Here is a 19,011-nt window from a genome sequence, read left to right on the forward strand (position 1 = left end):
ATGTCTGGACGCATAGTAATAAATAATAATCACTTACAAGTGTAAAAAACCACTCCACACTTGTATTTGCATGTGCACAACCTACCAGTGTAATTAAAATGTGTTCATTCTCTGTCATTGTTTGTTTGGGAGAAGTAAATCAAATAAATCAACTGTAAGTTTACAGTCCTCTAGACTGCAAAGCTAGCTTTAGCCTCTACAGGCTGCCTGGAGTCAGAATGCTCGCCGCCGTTGTTGCATGCTTAGAGCTAAAGCGCAGAGCTCAAGGCCATCGGCGCCGTTACCATGCATTGCCCGTCCTTGCCTAGACAAACACCTACGGCAACCATGGTGCTGGAGCTGCGCAGGGCTTGCAGCACCTCAAGTGTTTGACTTCAAGAAAAGCATGGATCAAATTGAGGCAATGAACAAGACATGCACTGAAGCGGCAAGCACGGAGCTCGACCATGCCGACGACAACGACGTACGGGATGATGATCACTATACTACAAAACCGACTTGCACTATCGATCAAATAAAATCGGTTTCGTCAGCTGTGGCTACAAGACCGCAGCTAAAAATTGAATTTCTAGAGGCGGAGTGGTTCATCTATAGAAACCGACTTTTATAAAAAAGATGCACGATGACCATATGCATAACACCATTGCCATTCGCTAGCCGTTCACGTCCATTTTGGATGAGTAAGATTTTTTGTGGCTGGCCATCAAATTGGTTGTACCTAACTGCCTACTGTGGCAAGCACTTCACTCAGCCAGATCCGTCATGGCCGAGCCCTTCTCCCATCGGATCCGCCAAGGTGAAGCACCTTCCTACCTAATACACTCAACATGGCCCCACTACGCCGCCATCTGAACCACTTCGTCGAGGCCCCATCGTGCTATCACTCTAAGCCTATCAGTCGAGGCCCCTATTGTAGGGTAGAGAAAAGAGAGGTCATATGTGGAGTAAAGAGAAGATAGAGACATGGGTGGATATGCTGAGTGGATAGAAGAGAGTGGGTGAGAGGCCTTTGGTGGCTATTGTGGTTAAAGAAAAGATAGAGAGGCAAGAGAGTAAAAGACCCGCGGGTTTGGTGCCTATAAAGTCTATAGATTAGGTATTCGAGATAATAGGCCAGATTGATTTTTAAAGGCGGTCAATGTATGATTACCCTTAGAAATGCTATTTCTATCAATCACCTCAAGAAATGGTTTTATTTTTAGAGGCAGTTTGTAGCACAAGCGGCTCATGTAAATAGTATTTCTAGAGGCAATTACAAACACCAACCGCCTCTAAAAATGCAATTGACTATAGAAATTGATCTCTATGGGCAGTCAGTCTCTAGACCCACTTTTAGACGTAGTTCATGATACAACCTTGGATAAAGAAAATTGGTACATCTCTAAAAAATCGTTTATAATAGTGGATGTCGTTATGGATCGAATCTAAAACAACTATGACTTTGTAGGTGAGGTGAGATGAGGGCATGCCGAAGATTCAAGCTCGAACCACAAAGACAGCGCTGGTGATGGAGGTTAGATCGACGAGGGTGATGCCATATTTTCTTTAAAGATCAACACCATGAATTTGAAAGCCGGAACAACAATGCCAAAATTTGTGCTTATTAGATGTTGACAAGGTAGCCATCACGGATGGAAGGCTAGAATGTTGGCAGCGGCGAGACGAGATCACGACAACTGCGGTGGTAAGGAACTACGGATGTGGCGAGAGCCACGACACTTGAGCAGCGGAGCGGTATGGCTTTGACTCCACTAGTTAGGAAAAAAACACCTCCTTAGGCAATGTTTATTTTCCGCTGGAACAACATAGGCCGACTATATTATTTTTCTTTGATACCGTTATCCATGTAGAATATATAGAATGCTAGCGTGGAAAAGGTTTGAATAAGTATTAAAAGTTGCATGCCCAAAAATGGAAATAATGCCAAGGAAGGTTACTCCGTAGAAGAGAGTGAAATAGGCATTAGTTGTCTTTCCATGTGTATAGGAGTTGTTTACGGCAGAGGCACGCCACTTTGTCCTTAACTCAAATTAGGATTTTACAAATGTTTCAAAATATTTGAGGGCAAAATAGTCAGCACCAGCGTGAAAAGGCTCCATCGGTGGACTCGGAGTACAACGAACCAAGGACTTTCAGGACCCGGATCCACAACGTGAAGTGTGGACAGATCTGCTTCCGCTGTTAGTTCTTGTTCACGCCAAACTCAACTTCAGTGGTACCAGGGGACACGTGCACACACATGTGTGTGTGACCTTCATCACTAACAACGCCGAAGACGTGAACGTCAGGCAATGTGTGCTCCTTTCTAGATGTGGTGGCGCTTATAGGTCAACATCTTGGCAGTCCACTGGGTGATGTATCGTGACTCAACAATGGAGGTGTTCCAGTGTTGTAGTGCAAGCACGGGGAAGGAGTGAGCCCTGGACTATCCTGGCATGGGAACGGTGCACAAGTCCTAGTGCCCATTGGCGCTCGCCTCATTGACCAATAGGTGGTCGACGCATGGTTGAAACAATGTTGCAAAGAAAGGGCTAACGGTAGGGCTATGCAATCACTTGTGGAGAACGGTAGGGCTATGCATGAGCAGGACAAATGATGAGATTGAGCAAATTCAAGACTTGGTTGGTTTGTTATTAAAATTGGCCATGACAGAGGTCTGTGAAGCAGAAGTTATTAAAAAGTTTTGTCAACATATGTCAGCCAGATGTGAAATGTGGACAAGTTTTGGTAGTTCTCAAGGGAAAGAAAAACAAATGTTAGCAAAGGGCCTTGATTTCCATGCTATCACTCAGAGAGATCAGAATTGTTCAGCCTGTTCGCTGGTTGGTTTCTAGGCTGGTTTGGATTGACTGGTGCTAGTTTTATGTGAGAGAAAAACACTGTTGGTTGACTGGTTTGGGCTGGTTGAAACCAACCAGCGAAGTCCATGGAGACGCTGTCCACCGACGGACCTGGCTGCGACTTGGCACGAAAAAAAAAAGATCTTTCTCGCCTGGGTCCGACGTCCGTGACGACAAAATTCCTTCCTTCCCGTCTCCGTCGCGCCCGCGCGGTAGCATCACCCATTCATTCACCCTCAACCTCCCCAATCTCCATCTCGCTCGGCGCTCGCTGTCTCTCTGCTGTGCGCGCTTGGGTCATGCGTGACTTCACACCTACGCATTCCGACTTCCGAGTTCGGATTCAGATCCCATACAGTCCCCAGAGTTCGGAGACTCGGAGTCAGCTCCGGTACAGTGCGTCGGCTCCTCAAAGCCTCATCCCGGCATCCCGCGGCGAGGGAGAGAGCTCGGCTCCTCACCAGTTGTCCTCTTCACCGTCCTCCTTCCTTGCCCACCTCAAAAACCAGAATCTTGCTTTGCGACGATACCATAGCTCCACCCAGAACCAGCCGTCGCTGCCCCTCATCCTCCCAGCGCTTCTCATTCAGTCATTCCTCCTCTCCGAACTGACTGATGCGGTTGGTACCAAGGTTCCGGCCCGCGCCGTGCTCTAGCCTCTAGTGCCGCTTGAATTCCGGGTAATGGGCGCGGCTCAGTTGGTGATTCTGATCTTGGCGCTTGCCGCCGCGCGGGCGGCGTCGGCGGCGGGGGCGCGGCCGAGCGAGGTGACCGTCGGCGCTCTCTTCACGTACGACTCCACAATTGGCCGCGCGGCGCAGCTCGCCATCGAGCTCGCCGTCGATGACGTCAACGCGGACGGCAAGGTCCTCCCGGGGACCCAGCTCAATTTGGTGCCCCAGGACACCAACTGCAGCGGCTTTCTTGGGACCATCGAAGGTTGGGTTTTCGTTTCCCCCTCTGTCAGTGGCTTTTTTTTTTTGTTTGGCGAAGCTTCAGTTGCTCGTGTAGGCATGTCCATGTGTCAAGATGTTGTTGTTTTTGTCTTTCAAAAAAAAGTAGTTTTTTTCCCTTTTTTTATAGTTAAGAATTATAATTACTGCAGAGGTAGCAGCGGAAATGGAAATATTGAGGCCTTTTTGGATACAGAGCTGTTTCAAAGTTTTGAGGAAATATTATAGCCAGCAGCTGTAACAGTAGTCTTAATCCTACTGTTTCATCGTTATACTTATTATCAGTAAAGCATAAAAGAGGGGGCAATGTCTATCTTATTATTATCCATGTTCAAAAAAGTTGATTGTTCGTCTAAAACCTGAACAAAATCTTGACTGATCCAAGAGAGAACTTTACTGCCGGCAAAAACATAGGAGGCGGATGGGAGGGGACTATTCAGTCCCACTGTATTATTGGTTTAGTCAAACTAAGCCAGGTACTCCTACTGGTCGGATTTTTATATTCTTAATAATTGCTCGGTGCTAGAGTTGTGATTTCATCAGGCTAACCCTAGAAGGAGGGTAGCAATGTATATTGGTCATACATGGGCCTCATGGGCCTAATACACATACTCTCATACTCCAACACCCCCCCGCAGTCTGAACTACCGGCGCAGCGGAGTTACAGACTGGTCATGAAAAGAAGCACACACGATCACACGATCCCCCCCCACAGACGCAACTAGCCACCAATGATGTTGAGGCTGGAGCGAAACTCGGTGAAGGTCGATGACGGGAGGCCCTTGGTGAAGATGTCGGCAAACTGGGAGGTGGTCGGGACGTGGAGGACCCGAACATCGCCGATAGCAACCCGATCACGGACAAAGTGTAGGTCGATCTCCACATGCTTGGTCCGTTGGTGCTGCACAGGGTTGGTGGAGAGGTACACCGCACTGACGTTGTCGCAGTAGACCAGCGTGCTCCGGGAGAGAGGGCTGTGGAGCTCGGCAAGGAGCTGTCGGAGCCAGGAGGCCTCAGCCACGCCGTTAGCGACAGCTCGGTATTCCGCCTCGGCACTGGATCGGGAGACCACCGGCTGGCGCTTGGACGACCAGGACACCAGGTTGCCGCCCAGAAAGACAGCGTAGCCTGAGGTAGAGCGCCGAGTGTCCGGACACCCGGCCCAGTCGGCGTCAGTGTAGACAACGAGCTCGGTGGAGGAAGACCGCTGAAGGAGTAAGCCGTGGTCGACAGTGCCGCGGAGGTAGCGGAGGAGGCGCTTGAGCGCAGTGAGGTGAGGCTCTCGGGGATCATGCATGTGAAGGCATATCTGCTGTACGGCATAGGTGATGTCTGGCCTGGTGAAGGTAAGGTACTGAAGGGCACCTGCAAGACTCCGGTAAGCAGTGGGGTCTGCCACGGCGGTTCCCACGGCCTCTGACAGCTTGCCCTGTGTGTCAACTGGAGTAGAGCAGGGCTTGCAGTTAGTCATCCCAGCACGCTCCAGGATATCAAGAGTGTACTGCCGCTGGTGAAGGAGAAGGCCGGTGGGGCGAGGCTCAACAGTGACCCCGAGGAAGTGGTGGAGCACACCAAGATCCTTCATAGCAAACTCCTGGTGAAGAGAGGCGATGACACGGCTGAGTAAGGACGGACTGGAGGCTGTGAGGACAATATCATCAACGTAGAGCAGCAGATAGGCAGTCTCAGCTCCATGGTGATAGATAAACAGGGACGTATCTGACTTGGCCTCCACAAACCCCAGTGTCAGCAAGAAAGCAGCAAACCGAGAATACCACGCCCGGGGGGCCTGCTTGAGCCCGTAGAGAGACTTGTTGAGCCGGCAGACCATGTCCGGACGAGAAGAGTCAACAAACCCCGCTGGCTGGCTGCAGTAGACCGTCTCGGTGAGAGTCCCGTGGAGAAAGGCATTTTTGACGTCCAGCTGATGCACGGGCCAAGAACGACTGAGAGCCAGTGAGAGCACTGTGCGTACGGTGGCCGGCTTCACCACGGGGCTGAAAGTCTCATCATAATCGACTCCAGGGCGCTGAGTGAAACCCCGGAGAACCCAGCGAGCCTTGTACCTCTCAAGGGAACCATCAGCCCGCCGCTTGTGTGTCCAGATCCACTTCCCGGTGACAACGTTGGATCCGGGTGGACGGGGCACCAGATCCCATGTCTGGTTGGCGAGGAGAGCCGCGTACTCCTCTTCCATCGCGCGGCGCCAATGAGGGTCCGACAAGGCGTCGCGAACGGAAGAGGGTACAGGAGAGATCTGCGAGTCGTCGGGCATCGTCGCGAGAGCCCGGGGCCGCAGGGTTCCAGCCGCGTGTCGCGTCACCATAGGGTGAACATGTCGCGGGTGTCGGTGAAGGAGTTGCGGGTGGTACACCGGTGACACGACACGGGTAGCCTGAGGCGGCGGCGGCGGTGTAGGGGTCGCCGACGGAGAAGGGGCCACCGGTGGTGTAGGCGTCACCAGTGGAGAAGGGGACCCCGGTGATGCCGGAGGCAGCGGTGCCGCCGGCACACGGCGCCGGTAGACGTGCACCGGCTGGGCGAAACGCGCAGGAGGTGCGACAGGCGGCGTCTCCGTACCCGCTGCGGACGTAGGGGCAGGAGCAGCTCCGGAGGGCGACGCCTCCGGACCCGGGCAGGGCGCAGGGCCAGGGGCGTCACTGGTGGGTGGCGAGCGGGGGCACGGGCCCGGCGAGGGGCACGGGGAAACAGTACCTGCAGGAGACAGCGGTAAAAGTGGCTGGACCACCGTGTCAGTGGGAAACAAAGAGAAGGGGTCCGGATCGGGGGTGGGAGATGGGGTGGTGGTGGTGGAGAAGGGAAAGACAGACTCATCAAACACCACATGGCGAGAGATGATGACCCGACGGGAGGTGAGGTCAAAGCACCGGTACCCCTTGTGATCCGGGGAGTACCCAAGGAAGACACACAGAGCGGAACGGGGAGCCAGCTTGTGGGGAGCGGTGGCAGTGGTGTTAGGGTAACACGCACACCCGAAGACACGAAGGTGGTCATACCGAGGAGGGGTACCGAAGAGAGCGTGGTGCGGTGTGGGAGCCGGGCAGGCAGCGGAAGGAAGGCGGTTAAGGAGATAGGTGGAGGTGTGCAGACTCTCTGCCCAGAAGCGAGCAGGAAGCGACGCCTGGAGCAGAAGGGTGCGCATGGTGTCGTTCGTGGTGCGAATCATGCGCTCGGCCTTGCCGTTCTGGGAGGAGGTATACGGGCAAGACATGCGCAGCTGGACACCGTGAGAGAGGAAGAAGGCACGGGAGGTGCCGTTATCGAACTCACGGCCATTGTCACACTGGACGGCCTTGATGGTGAGGCCGAACTGAGTAGACACCCAGGCGAAAAAGTGGAGAAGGGTGGTGAAAGTATCCGACTTCGCACGCAAAGGGAAAGTCCACGAATAATGCGAGAAATCGTCAACCACCACAAGATAGTATTTATACCCAGAAATGCTGATGACAGGAGATGTCCATAGGTCGCAGTGTACAAGATCAAACACATGCGTAGCATGTGAAGAAGAAGAACAAAAAGGGAGACGAACATGACGGCCCAGCTGGCACGCATGACACAAGTGCTCATCGTGAGCCCGAGTACAACCAATGTCGGAACTGCGACTAAGCTGCGTCAGAGCATCACGTCCAGGATGGCCAAGCCGACGGTGCCAAGTGGTGGAAGAAGGAGTGGCGGCGAAGGCAGCTGACAAAGTAGACGGCGATGAAGAGGAAGCAGACGCCGGAAACCGAAGGGTGTAAAGGGGTCCCGTGCTGTCACATCGGAGAAGAGGACGCCGGGAAGCCAAATCCTTCACAGTAAGACCGGAAGAGTCAAATTCAACAGAACAAGAATTGTCAGCTGTAAAACGACGAATAGAAAGAAGGTTGTGAACCATAGAGGGTGCAACAAGAATGTCAGGAAGACGAAAGGAACCATGAGTGCCGGCGGCACCCACGGACGTAACTGGAATACACGAACCATTCGCGACCATGATGGACGAAGGATGAGAGGAAGAAGGAGGGTGAAAAGAAGAGAGTATACCAGGGTCTGGAGTAGTGTGGTAAGTGGCACCCGAATCGGCAATCCAGTCGGTAGCAGGCGGTGTCAAGGCCATGGTGCTGAAGGATCTGGCCAAGGCCGCCGGGTTCCAACCGACAGGCCCGGGCAAGATGTCGGGAGGTGGCACCCACGAAGATGCGCCGGGAAGTGGAGCCCACGCAGACGGGGAGTGAAACCCTGGAGGAGCTCCAGTGAGCAAGGCTGCTGGTGGGCGAGGCTCTCCGCCTGGAGCCGGGAAGGGCCACATGTAGATGCGCCCCGACCACGGGTTGTGGAAGGAGGGCCAGGGTGCACCCCGTGGGGTCGCGGGCGTAGGGGCTCCGGAGGGCGACTGCACCGGTGTGTGGTGGCTTCCGCGGCCCCCACGTCCCCCTCCACGGCGACGGCGGCCGCCACGGCCCCCCCCACCCCCGCCCGGCCCGGGAGGAGGAGAACCAAGAAGCGACGACGGCGGTGGAGCGAGGGAACGCGCCGGAGGAGTAGCGGCCAGGGCAGTCGAGGAAGACGAGGACCCTGGCGTGGAGGTGGACCCTGGCTGGACGCCCTGAGTGAGCTCCTCCATGACAAGGTCGTCACGGACCTGCAGGAAGGAGGGAAAGGGCCTCTGCCGGGTGATCCACGTCCGGAGGTGAGCGTAGCGGTCACTGAGCCCGCGGAGGACATTGAGGACCAGGATGCGGTCCTCCACGGGCCAGCCAAGGTCGCCGAGGGAGTCCGCCATGCTCTTCATGCGCCGGCAGAAGTCGCCAACGGAGAGGTCACCCTGGACGAAGGTGCGGAAGCTCGCATCGAGACGCAGGGCCCGGGCTTCGGCATTGCCCAGAAACTGGCCCTCGAGCGCAAGCCAGGCCCGGCGAGCGTCAGCAGAGTTGCGGACGAGGTCGTGGAGGTCCAGGGAGATCGTCCCGATAATCCAGGAGAGGACGACGCTGTCCAGGCGCAGCCACGATGAGGTCTGGACTGCGACCGAGGCGTCGACTAGGACGTGGTCGTCGAGGGCGTAGCGGCGTAGGGTGAGGAGAACCAGGTCCCTCCAGCGGGCGTAAGAGGGCGACTCAGGTTCGAGGACGACCGGGACGAGGAGTCGGATGTTCTGGACACCCCCGGCCTGGTAGTGGAGCTGAGCGACGTGCGGGTCGGCCGGGTCGTGCCAGATGACCGTGGTGTGAGACGCGCGGTGACCCGTCGAGCCTGAGGAGGTGGCCGCGGTGTCATAGGATGTAGGGAGGACGAGGAGTTGCTCCGCCTCAGCGATCTGGCGGGCCAGGGCATCAGCCGCGTCGCGCTCGCGCTCCAAAGCGAGGGCGGCCGCCCGCACCCGGGCCTGGCTGTCAGCAGCAGCAGCCCGTGCAGCCACGAGAGCAGCGGCGAGAGCGGAGCTGGCCCCTGCCGTCTGGAGAGGGGCAGGGCGGCAGAGGAGGAGGAGCGGGGAAGAAGAAAGGCTCCAGGTTCTCCCCCGCGCCCCCAGCGGCAGGGGCGTGGCTGCCTGCGCCCGCGCCCGCCCCTGCCGCAGCCGCTCTTCTTCATCTGCCCTTCTTCCATCCCTCTCCCTGCTGCCTTTCCTCTCCATTCTTCCTTCTCCCTCTCCCTCTTCTTCCTTCCTCCTTTCTCCGTCTCCCTCCTCTCTTTTCTTTCCTCCTCCGCTCTCCCTCCTCTTCTTTTCCTCCTTCTCCCTCCCCCTCCTCCTCTTTTTCTCCCTCCCCTCCTTCTTCTTCTTTTCCCCCCTCCCTCTCCCCTTCTCCTTCCCCCTCTCCCCTCTTCCTTCCCCCACTCTCTTCTTCTTCTTCCTTTCCTTCTCTTCCTCTCCCGGCTTCTTCCCTCTCCCTCGCGTGGGCCCAGGACGGGTAGGGAAGGGAGGGGAAAGCCTGGAAGTAGGTTGGGGAGGGAGGGGGAGGGCGGCCAGCCATGGCGGCGGCAAGAAATCGGCCAGCGGCGCCTGGCGGCTGGGTGGGGAAGGGGAGGAGGAAAGCCTAGCTCTATACCATGCTAGAGTTGTGATTTCATCAGGCTAACCCTAGAAGGAGGGTAGCAATGTATATTGGTCATACATGGGCCTCATGGGCCTAATACACATACTCTCATACTCCAACACTCGGCTCGTGTTTCATAAGATGATTTGACAATGTTAACTTTTCTGTTTGTCTTACGTCGATCAAAAGTATCTTATAATAACATATTCCTTTCTGAAGAACTATGATTGCACAGATACTTACAAAAGTTTGCATATCAGATAATGATGCCCCTCGAATATACATTGGACACTGATAATCGTCGGTATCAGTAATTTTTGTAACATTCAAATAAATAAGATACTTTTTGACACTTGGTCAACACCCCATCCATGCTTTTGGATGCCTATGAACCCTGACCCCTCATTCTACTTAAATACCACTCTCTAGTCTCTAGATCACTTCCACTTGTTCCCCTCATTATGCGTTCACTTATCCATATCCATATTGATCTACCTATGCAAAAATAGCTTAAGAATTCTACTAACCCGATTGTCCTGGTAATAGAAGAGCAACAGACAGAAAGAGTGCTGACGGAGTGGTACCACAAATAGCGTAACTTGTGAAATCGGTTAAGGTATTCTGTAGGATGCAGGAAACATGTGTCAGCTGTTACTGATGGAGTGGTGCTGTAACTTGTGAAATCGGTTAGGTATTCTATAGGATGCAGGAAACATGTGTTAGCTGTTACTGATGGAGTGGTACCACAAATGGCTTAACTTGTGAAATCGGTTAAGGTATTCTGTAGGATGCAGGAAACATGTGTCAGCTGTTAGGGAGCATCCAATTCCTCACTTTATTCTCATTCAAGATTCTTTGTTTCCTTCTGTCAAGTTTGAGAACCAGAACAAAGTAAACTATATAGGTTTATTGGAGACTGTTTCTTTGTTTGAATCACAGCTAGTTTTCCTGTTTTTATCAGAAAATAAAGTTTGCATGACATGCATAAAGTTTAAGGACAAAATTAGTTGGATCTTTATAGGCACGAGTACAATAAGCTGTCATCTTTTCTTGGCTTGAAAGACATCAGAAATTAACTTCAGTACCTCAAGTGTCACTTCTACTTTGACGGTGCATGAACTGATTCATAGAAACCTTACTTGGTTGCAGCGTTGCGGCTAATGGAAAAAAGCGTAGTTGCGGTGATTGGCCCACAATCCTCCGGGATAGGCCATGTCGTCTCCCATGTTGTTAATGAGCTACATGTACCACTTCTATCATTTGCGGCTACAGATCCAAGTCTTTCTGCATCAGAGTATCCATACTTCATCAGGACAACCATAAGTGACTACTTCCAAATGAATGCCGTTGCTAGCATTGTTGATTACTATCAATGGAAAAGGGTGACTGCTATATTCGTTGATGATGATTATGGGCGAGGTGGCATGGAAGCCCTCGGTGATGCGCTTGCATTAAAGAGGGCAAAGATTTCATATAAAGCAGCTATTCCTCCAAATTCAAATACAGACGTGATCAATGATGTACTATTTAGAGCAAATATGATGGAATCAAGGGTCATGGTTGTGCATGTCAATCCTGACACGGGGATGAGAATATTTTCTGTAGCTAAGAACCTCCAAATGATGGCCAGTGGCTATGTCTGGATAGTAACTGATTGGCTAGCTGCTGTCCTTGATTCCTCGACATATAGAGATCTTAAAGATATGGGTCATATTCAGGGACTAATTGTTCTGCGTCAGCACATTCCTGAATCTGAAGCCAAGGATAAGTTCATATCTAAATGGAATGATGTGGCTCGTAACAGAAATATTACTTCTGGCTTGAACTCGTATGGTTTTTATGCTTATGACTCGGTTTGGGCCGTTGCTCGTGCTGTCAATAAATTTCTCAGTAGTGGGCAACAGATCAACTTCTCAACAGATCCCAGATTACAAAATTTAAATGGCAGCACGTTGCATCTATCAACTCTGAAGATATTTGATGGTGGTGAGCAGATGCTGCAGCAACTTCTCCTCACCAACTTTACAGGTGTTACAGGTCCAGTCCAGTTTGATTCAGACCACAATTTGGTACGCCCAGCGTATGATATCCTTAATGTTGCTGGCTCTGGCTCCCGCTTGATTGGCTATTGGTCTAACTATTCTGGGCTTTCCAAGGCTGCTCCTGAAATTTTGTATCAGATGCCACGAAATACATCTACAAGTGCCCAGCAGCTGCATGATGTGGTATGGCCTGGTGATTCCACTACTAAGCCTCAGGGATGGGTATTCCCAACCACTGGCCAACCTCTGAGAGTTGGGGTTCCAATTAAAGCAAGCTTTAAGGAATTAGTGTCAGGCAGAGGAGATAACATGAGTGGTTATTGCATCGAGATATTCAACACAGCAATTAAACTGCTTCCTTACCCAGTTCCTTACCAATTTAAAACTATTGGGGATGGCACAAAAAACCCTAGCTATATTGACATCATTAGAATGGTTGCTGCCAATGTATGCTCTCATTCTTGTCCCAATCTATTTCAAAATTTTGTTGTCAGACCTCTGATTTGTTTCATTTTCATTTAGTCACTTGATGCAGCTGTAGGCGACTTTGCTATAGTGAGAAATGGAATGCAGCTTGCAGAATACACACAGCCTTATATTGAGTCAGGGCTTGTGATAGTAGCGCCCGTGAAACACGTAACTTCAAGTGCCTGGGCTTTCCTTGAACCTTTCACATTGGAGATGTGGTGTGTCACAGTTGCTCTTTTTATTTTGGTGGGTGTAGTAGTTTGGCTTCTTGAACATCGTACTAATGAGGAATTTCGAGGCTCTCCAAGGCGACAAGTCATAACAATGTTATGGTACGTCTGTTGCATGTTGTAACTTTGTGGATGTTTTTTGTCCTAATTTACCTTACCTTGTTTGAGTCAAAGTTCAGACTGGCAATACCATTATGGGTGAAAAATGTTTCTAGCTTTATTCAATTCATGCTCATCTTATGATTTACTGTTATTTTGTTGGTGTTTTTTTCCCTAAATGCTTAGTTGCTAACTTCAGGAATTGACGGATGATATGTGCTTCTCTTTCAGGTTTAGCTTCTCAACAATATTCTTCGCACATAGTAAGTCCACTAGACGCGTCCATGATATTAACTTATAAACTCTTCCATGATTCTTTGCCTATATGCATGGAAACGTCTTGACGAGAAACTCACTTCAGGAGAGAACACTGTAAGCACACTTGGGCGGTTTGTGTTGATAATATGGTTGTTCGTTGTGCTGATCATCACTTCAAGTTACACTGCTAGCTTGACGTCAATCCTCACAGTTCAACAGATCTCAACTGGAATTACAGGGATTGATAGTTTGGTTTCAAGTTCTTTACCTATTGGATACCAGGCCGGAAAATTTACCAAAAGGTACCTGAGTGAAAACTTCAATGTTCCTCTCTCTCGACTGGTACCACTGAATACGATCCAGGAATATGCTGACGCCCTTAACCGGGGACCAAAATACGGCGGTGTTGCTGCAATTGTTGATGAGAAGCCATATATTGATATCTTCCTGTCAAACTACTGCAAATTCAGAATAGTGGGAGAGGAATTCACAAAGGAAGGATGGGGCTTTGTATGTTCATTGTCCTTTATCTTGTTCTCTTCCCTCATTTACTTCATCTCAGGGAAGCACACATCCATGTCTGGCACTGTAACGGAAATGATTTATTCTGCTCCATTGCTTTTCTTTACAGGCATTCCAGAGAGACTCCCCACTTGCTGCAGATTTATCGACCGCCATCCTTCAACTTTCAGAGAGTGGCCAACTTCAGAGAATCCACGACGAGTGGTTCTCACGGTCTAGTTGCTCCTCAGATGACAGCCAAGTGGGAGCAACCAGGCTTGGCCTTGGAAGCTTTTGGGGCCTTTTCCTTGTGTGTGCCCTGATATGCGTCTTCGCACTGCTGGTATTCTTCATACGAGTCTGCTGGCTGTACAACCAGTACTCCAGTTCTGAAGCTGCTGGCAAGCCCAGCGCAGCCGCTTCTGGTCCTGTCATAAGACAGCGGCGGCTATCACGCCTTGGCAGCTTCAAAGAGCTGATCCAGTTTGTCGACAAGAAGGAGGAGATGAAAACGATGAAACGAAGATCAAGCGATAAAGATAGCCAAGCTGCTGGATTCTCATATGCTCAGTCAGTGGCTTCAGCTTAGGACAATCTTTCAGATTTCTGTCCTTCAGATGGATATGGCAAAGCAGGGGAAGTTCATTATCAATCGTATTGAATTAGGTTATCTCCAAAAGCAAAAACAAATCGATGTAAATAGTAATGGTATGCTTTGATCTATACTAGGAGTCCATTTCTTATGTTCCTGATATAAGCTGTTTGTATTTGACAAAACTGTTTTCAGCAATTGACCATTGCTCCAAGCTGTGCAAAGTGGTTTATTTCAATTGTTTTTCTGGCAGGCGCCATTTTAGCTTTCCTCTGATTTATGGTTCTGCTTCAAGATTATGCAAGTGGCATGAGCAATTTGGGTAACGCTCTTGAATTCTGAAACCCTGAAGCCCAGAAGTGAGCTTTAAAGTGGGAACAGATCGGCCGTTGGGCTATTACACGGATCTGGTCACCCTCGCGTGGGCACGAGAAACCATCAGCCTGTTCGCTTGTTCGTAAACGATCGTAAATTTCCAGTCGGAAACAGTATTTTTCTCTCACACCAAATTAGTCAACAGTAAATAATCCACGATACGATACGGCCTCCCGAACAGGCTGCATAATGATCTAGTAGCCACGCTGGTCCTGCGCATCGAATCGAAACACGGCATTGTTAACAGACAATCCCACTCTCCAAAATCGCTTCGCGAGCTCGACATATATATAGGAGGAAATGCCACTGCAGTTGCTCAGCTTGACCGCTGCTCCAGCCTTCGGTGTAGAGTCCGGACACACAGTACTGGCCCTGGCCATGGACAAGCAACTTAGGTGGTATTTGGTTGCCTCTCCTGAAATTTAGTCGTTGTCCTATCGAATGTTTGGATATATGTATGGAGTATTAAATATAGATTAATTATAAAACTAATTGCATAGCCTGCGACTAATTTACGAGACGAATCTTGTAAGCCTAATTAGTCCATGATTTGACAATGAGGTGCTACAGTAAACATATGCTAATGACGGGTTAATTAGACTTAAAAAATCCGTCTCATGGAGTACTGATGGATTATGTAATTTGTTTTTTATTAATATCCAAATACCTCATACAACGTCCTCTCAACACACTTTCTAAATTTTAGTCATCGGATCAAACACCACGTTATTCCAGTTCCCCGCACTCAGCAGCTAGTAGCCGCACACTTACAGAACCGTTACCAAGTTTTTATGATTTTTATTTTAATAAAGGAAAAATAGTGTTCTTGCCCCTTACACAGATGTGCAATTGTGATTTTGCCCTCGTTTTTTTAACTTTATGATTTTGCCCTTAACTGTTCACAAGTCAACGCGATTTTGCCCCTGGTCAACGCAAATTTGCCCCTGTTTTTTCCGTTGACCAGGGGTAAAATCGCGTTGACTTGTCAACAGTTAAGGGCAAAATCACAAAGTTAGAAAAACGAGGGGTTGACCAGGGGCAAAATCGCGTTGACTTGTAAACAGTTAAGGGTAAAATCACAAAGTTAGAAAAATAAGGACAAAATCACAATTGCACATCAAAATAGGGGCAAGAACACAAGAGCCCCAATAATAAAATGGAGTGGCTTAGAAGGACTTCATCCGTCCAAGAGTAACTTTTTTTTTGAACAAACCGTTCAAGAATGACAAGGCGTGTTTAGTTTAGTTTCCTTCGGTCTTCGAAGTTAAACTTTAATCATTCTTTCCCCGTGTAATATTCTCTTTATTCCAAATTATAAGTTAAATTTTAGCTTTTGTTTCTTTGCATAATGCTCCTATATCATTAATATAATAGGTATAAAACCAATACAGTGAAAGTAGTCAAATATGAATCCAGTAGTATATAACTTTTATTACATGAACATACTTATAATTTGATGAATTGTTAGTCAAAATAGACGAAAGTTTGATTTTTGTGAAATAAAATGTGCCTTAATATTTTGAACGGAAGGAGCATTGACATTTCACATTTGGTTTATATATATTGGGACCTTTCTAAGTATGACAGAAAAACTAAAAAGCATTAGGCATGTTTGTTTCAGCTTTTTATCTGGCTTCTGTCACATAGAAGATAGAAGTTGAAACAAACAACATATTTATTGGGGCCTTGTTTAGATCGAAAGTTTTTTCAACCTGATGAATAGTACCACTTTTGTCTTATTTGGTAAATATTGTCCAATCATGGACCAACTAGGCTCAAAAGATTCATCTCGTGATTTTCAACTAAACTGTGTAATTAGTTATTTTTTTTACCTACATTTAATACTCCATGCAAGCGTCCAAAAATTGATGTGATGGAGAGAGAGTGAAAAAACTTGGAATTTTGATGGGAACTAAACAAGGCCTGGGCTACCTTTTGAAAAACTAGAAATCTGGCTTCTGATGCAATAAACTAAAAGCAGAAAAGCAAACTGAGATCGACTCTTTTGGCGTTTTGTGTACTGAGAAGTTAAATATTTATTAAGAAAACCAATAGCAATAGCCAAAAGCCAGAAAACTGAGTTTTGAGTCAAAAGCCTAAAAGCTACAACTCAAACAAATAGACCCTAAGCCTGTCTTATCCTGACATACTAGGCTATCACCAACCCACTACTTTTGCTTTATCTGCTTGTTTGGGTTTAAACTTTTTCCTAGGATCAACAGCGTAAAAAGGAGTTGATTAGGGACATATAGTCGATGCTTACGCAGCCACTAGTCCACTCGAGGAAGGGCTTACAACGTGTTCTTGAGCTCCATTTGGTGGAGGTTCATCCAGCTCCGGCTTCACCTTCTCAGTGCACTGTAGCTATGATGTAGTGAAGGACCGTCTTTATCCTCTTCTCAACATGAAGTAGAATAAGCCATTATCTTTTCTTCATGTGCTCTAGCTCATCGGCGCAATGTAGCAAGGAGCTGAATGAATCAGTGCCAAATAGCCCTTAGAAAGAAGAGAAAATTACCTACATGGCCCTCTTAAAACTCAGTCTTTCTTTCTTGGCCTTGAAAATTTCCAACTTACTTATTTGGCCTCCAATCCAATTTTCGATTCCTTGTATGGCCTTCCCGTCAGTTCTGTTTGAGGGCACCGTGAAGTCCAACTGAAGACTAATGTGAAATGACATGATTACCCTTCACTACATCTCCTTTTCTCCCAGTAACGCACGACTCAGACCGGATCGGGAAAAAAGCTTCGAGGCAGACAGCTCCTGCACCCATGCGGATGGAGGCGGAGTCGGCGCAGGCGGAGGAGCCTCCAGTGGCTTGCGAGGCAGCGGCGGAGGCCATCCCGCGCGTCCCTGCGCCCCTGCGGACCGGGCCGCGCTTGCCCCTGCGGACCGCGTGAGCGAGGTCGCGTCCCTCGGCGGCGGTGGCTGGGCCAGCGCAGGGTCGGCGCTCCCCAGCGATGGCTGGGCCGACGCTCGCCCAGGCGGAGGCAGGAGCGGCGTCGCGCTCCTCGGTAGGGGTTGTGCCGGCTCTCGCCCAGGCCTGCTCCGCGTGGCGTTCCCAGGCGGCAGGGCGAGCCGCGCACACTGAGGCAGCGGGCTCTCTCACGCGCGCCAGGAGGTAGGACCTTCAGCGGGCGCTCTCGCGTGCGCCCAGGCGGCCGAACCTTCCGCGCGCGCCCAGCCAGCAGGGCGAGCCGCGCGCGTCGAGGCAGTGGGGCCAGCTGCTCGGCACCAAGCGGCGGGTGCTACCCATGGTTCAGGCGACGCCGGTTCGGGCTCTGCAGCAACCGTCACCAATGGTGCAGCTGTCGATGAACCGCAAGTAGTGGAGACTAATTGGCTCGACGGGTGAGTCCATCTTTTTTTGTTCAACTGCAGTACTAGACATGCATTTGTAGATCTTGTTTGCGTTACTTAGGTTTCTTGTTGAAATAGCAGATTTGATCCAAATTCAAGTTTCTTGTTGAAAATTAAATTGTTGGGCAACAGAAAGAAGTGCAGAAAGGATATTAAATGTTTTAGCTTTGAGATGGTTGTGGATTCAGACTTGACAAATTATAAGGATCTTGTTGAATCAGTGGTAGAAAGGTATCCACCACGTTATTTGGAAGTTGCCCATGTTCAATATTATGATGAAGTTCTAAAAAGCTTCCCAGAAATAACATCTGACCAACAATTAATGACTATGTTTAGTAAGCACTCTAAGAGCAAGATTGTCATCATGTTCATTGCATATTGTGGTCCTTCTAATGCTTTTGAGCCAATCTCTGAGTGGGATTTTAATGATGAAAGGCAGCCTAACAACAACATAGAGGCAGTGGACACCAACAAAGAGCCAGTTAACACCAACACAGATCCGGTTGAGGATGATTACCTTAAAAATCCACTACCACAGAACGAACATGTAGGCATTGATGAGGAGATTATGTACTTGGAGAATGAACCCGTTAATGGTCTAGCAGTTGTGCCTTCTTCTGATAACAGAAAGAGAGACTCGGCCTATGTCCCTGATGATAGTGAGGGTGGAGATGTGTCCCTTGATGATAGCGAGGGTGAGGATGTGTCAGATGAGTTACCATGTGAAGAGGAGTTGCCATATGATGAGGAAAACTATGCTCCAAATGTAGAATATGATACAGAGGATCCTCCGATGGTAGTAGGCTCGACTTATGATAGCATGCCAGAGTTTAGACTGGCTATTTCTCAGCATGCAATAAAACATGATGGCTATTTCTCAGCATGCAATAAAGCATCACAAGTCTCTAAACTTGGATGATTTCATGGACAAGTTTAGGCAACTACTTATGACCAAGTGGAACCAAAGGAGAAAAATAGGAAAGAAACTTGATGGCTTGATTCTACCTCACATAATAAAGAAATTGAATGAGGCCGGTAGAGAATTAAACTTGGAAGTGCTAGAATGCGGAGAACATGTGGGTGAAATAACAACAATGGGTGGTAGTGGCTTCAGGTTTGTGGTTAACCTACTTGAGGGGACATGTTCTTGTCGACAGTGGCAGGTTTCTGGAATTCCTTGCAAGCATGCACTCGCATTCATCACATCACTTAGCAATGCACCAATAGAGCAATATGTTGACATGTATTACTGCATTGAGA

General features: G+C 49.4%; 1 protein-coding gene across 1 annotated transcript; it reads left to right on the forward strand.

Moving 5' to 3' along the window:
* The first annotated feature begins 3,065 nt into the window (after window positions 1-3,065).
* LOC136526904 (glutamate receptor 3.4-like) lies at window positions 3,066-14,441 on the forward strand. The gene is made up of 6 exons (XM_066519478.1): window positions 3,066-3,779; window positions 10,975-12,314; window positions 12,390-12,667; window positions 12,896-12,927; window positions 13,026-13,432; window positions 13,554-14,441. The coding sequence occupies exons 1-6, from the start codon at window positions 3,524-3,526 to the stop codon at window positions 14,010-14,012; spliced, it is 2,772 nt and encodes a 923-aa protein (XP_066375575.1). The 5' UTR covers window positions 3,066-3,523; the 3' UTR covers window positions 14,013-14,441.
* Window positions 14,442-19,011: the final 4,570 nt, after the last annotated feature.

This window comes from Miscanthus floridulus, chromosome 19 (assembly GCF_019320115.1).
Source record: "Miscanthus floridulus cultivar M001 chromosome 19, ASM1932011v1, whole genome shotgun sequence".
NCBI lineage: Eukaryota > Viridiplantae > Streptophyta > Magnoliopsida > Poales > Poaceae > Miscanthus > Miscanthus floridulus.

Coding starts and splice junctions, on each gene's coding strand:
- LOC136526904 (XM_066519478.1), top strand. CDS start 3,524: ATGGGCGCGGCTCAGTTGGTGATTCTGATCTTGGCGCTTGCCGCCGCG. Junction 12,315..12,389: donor TTAGAATGGTTGCTGCCAAT/GTATGCTCTCAT, acceptor ATTTTCATTTAG/TCACTTGATGCAGCTGTAGG. Junction 12,668..12,895: donor CAAGTCATAACAATGTTATG/GTACGTCTGTTG, acceptor CTTCTCTTTCAG/GTTTAGCTTCTCAACAATAT.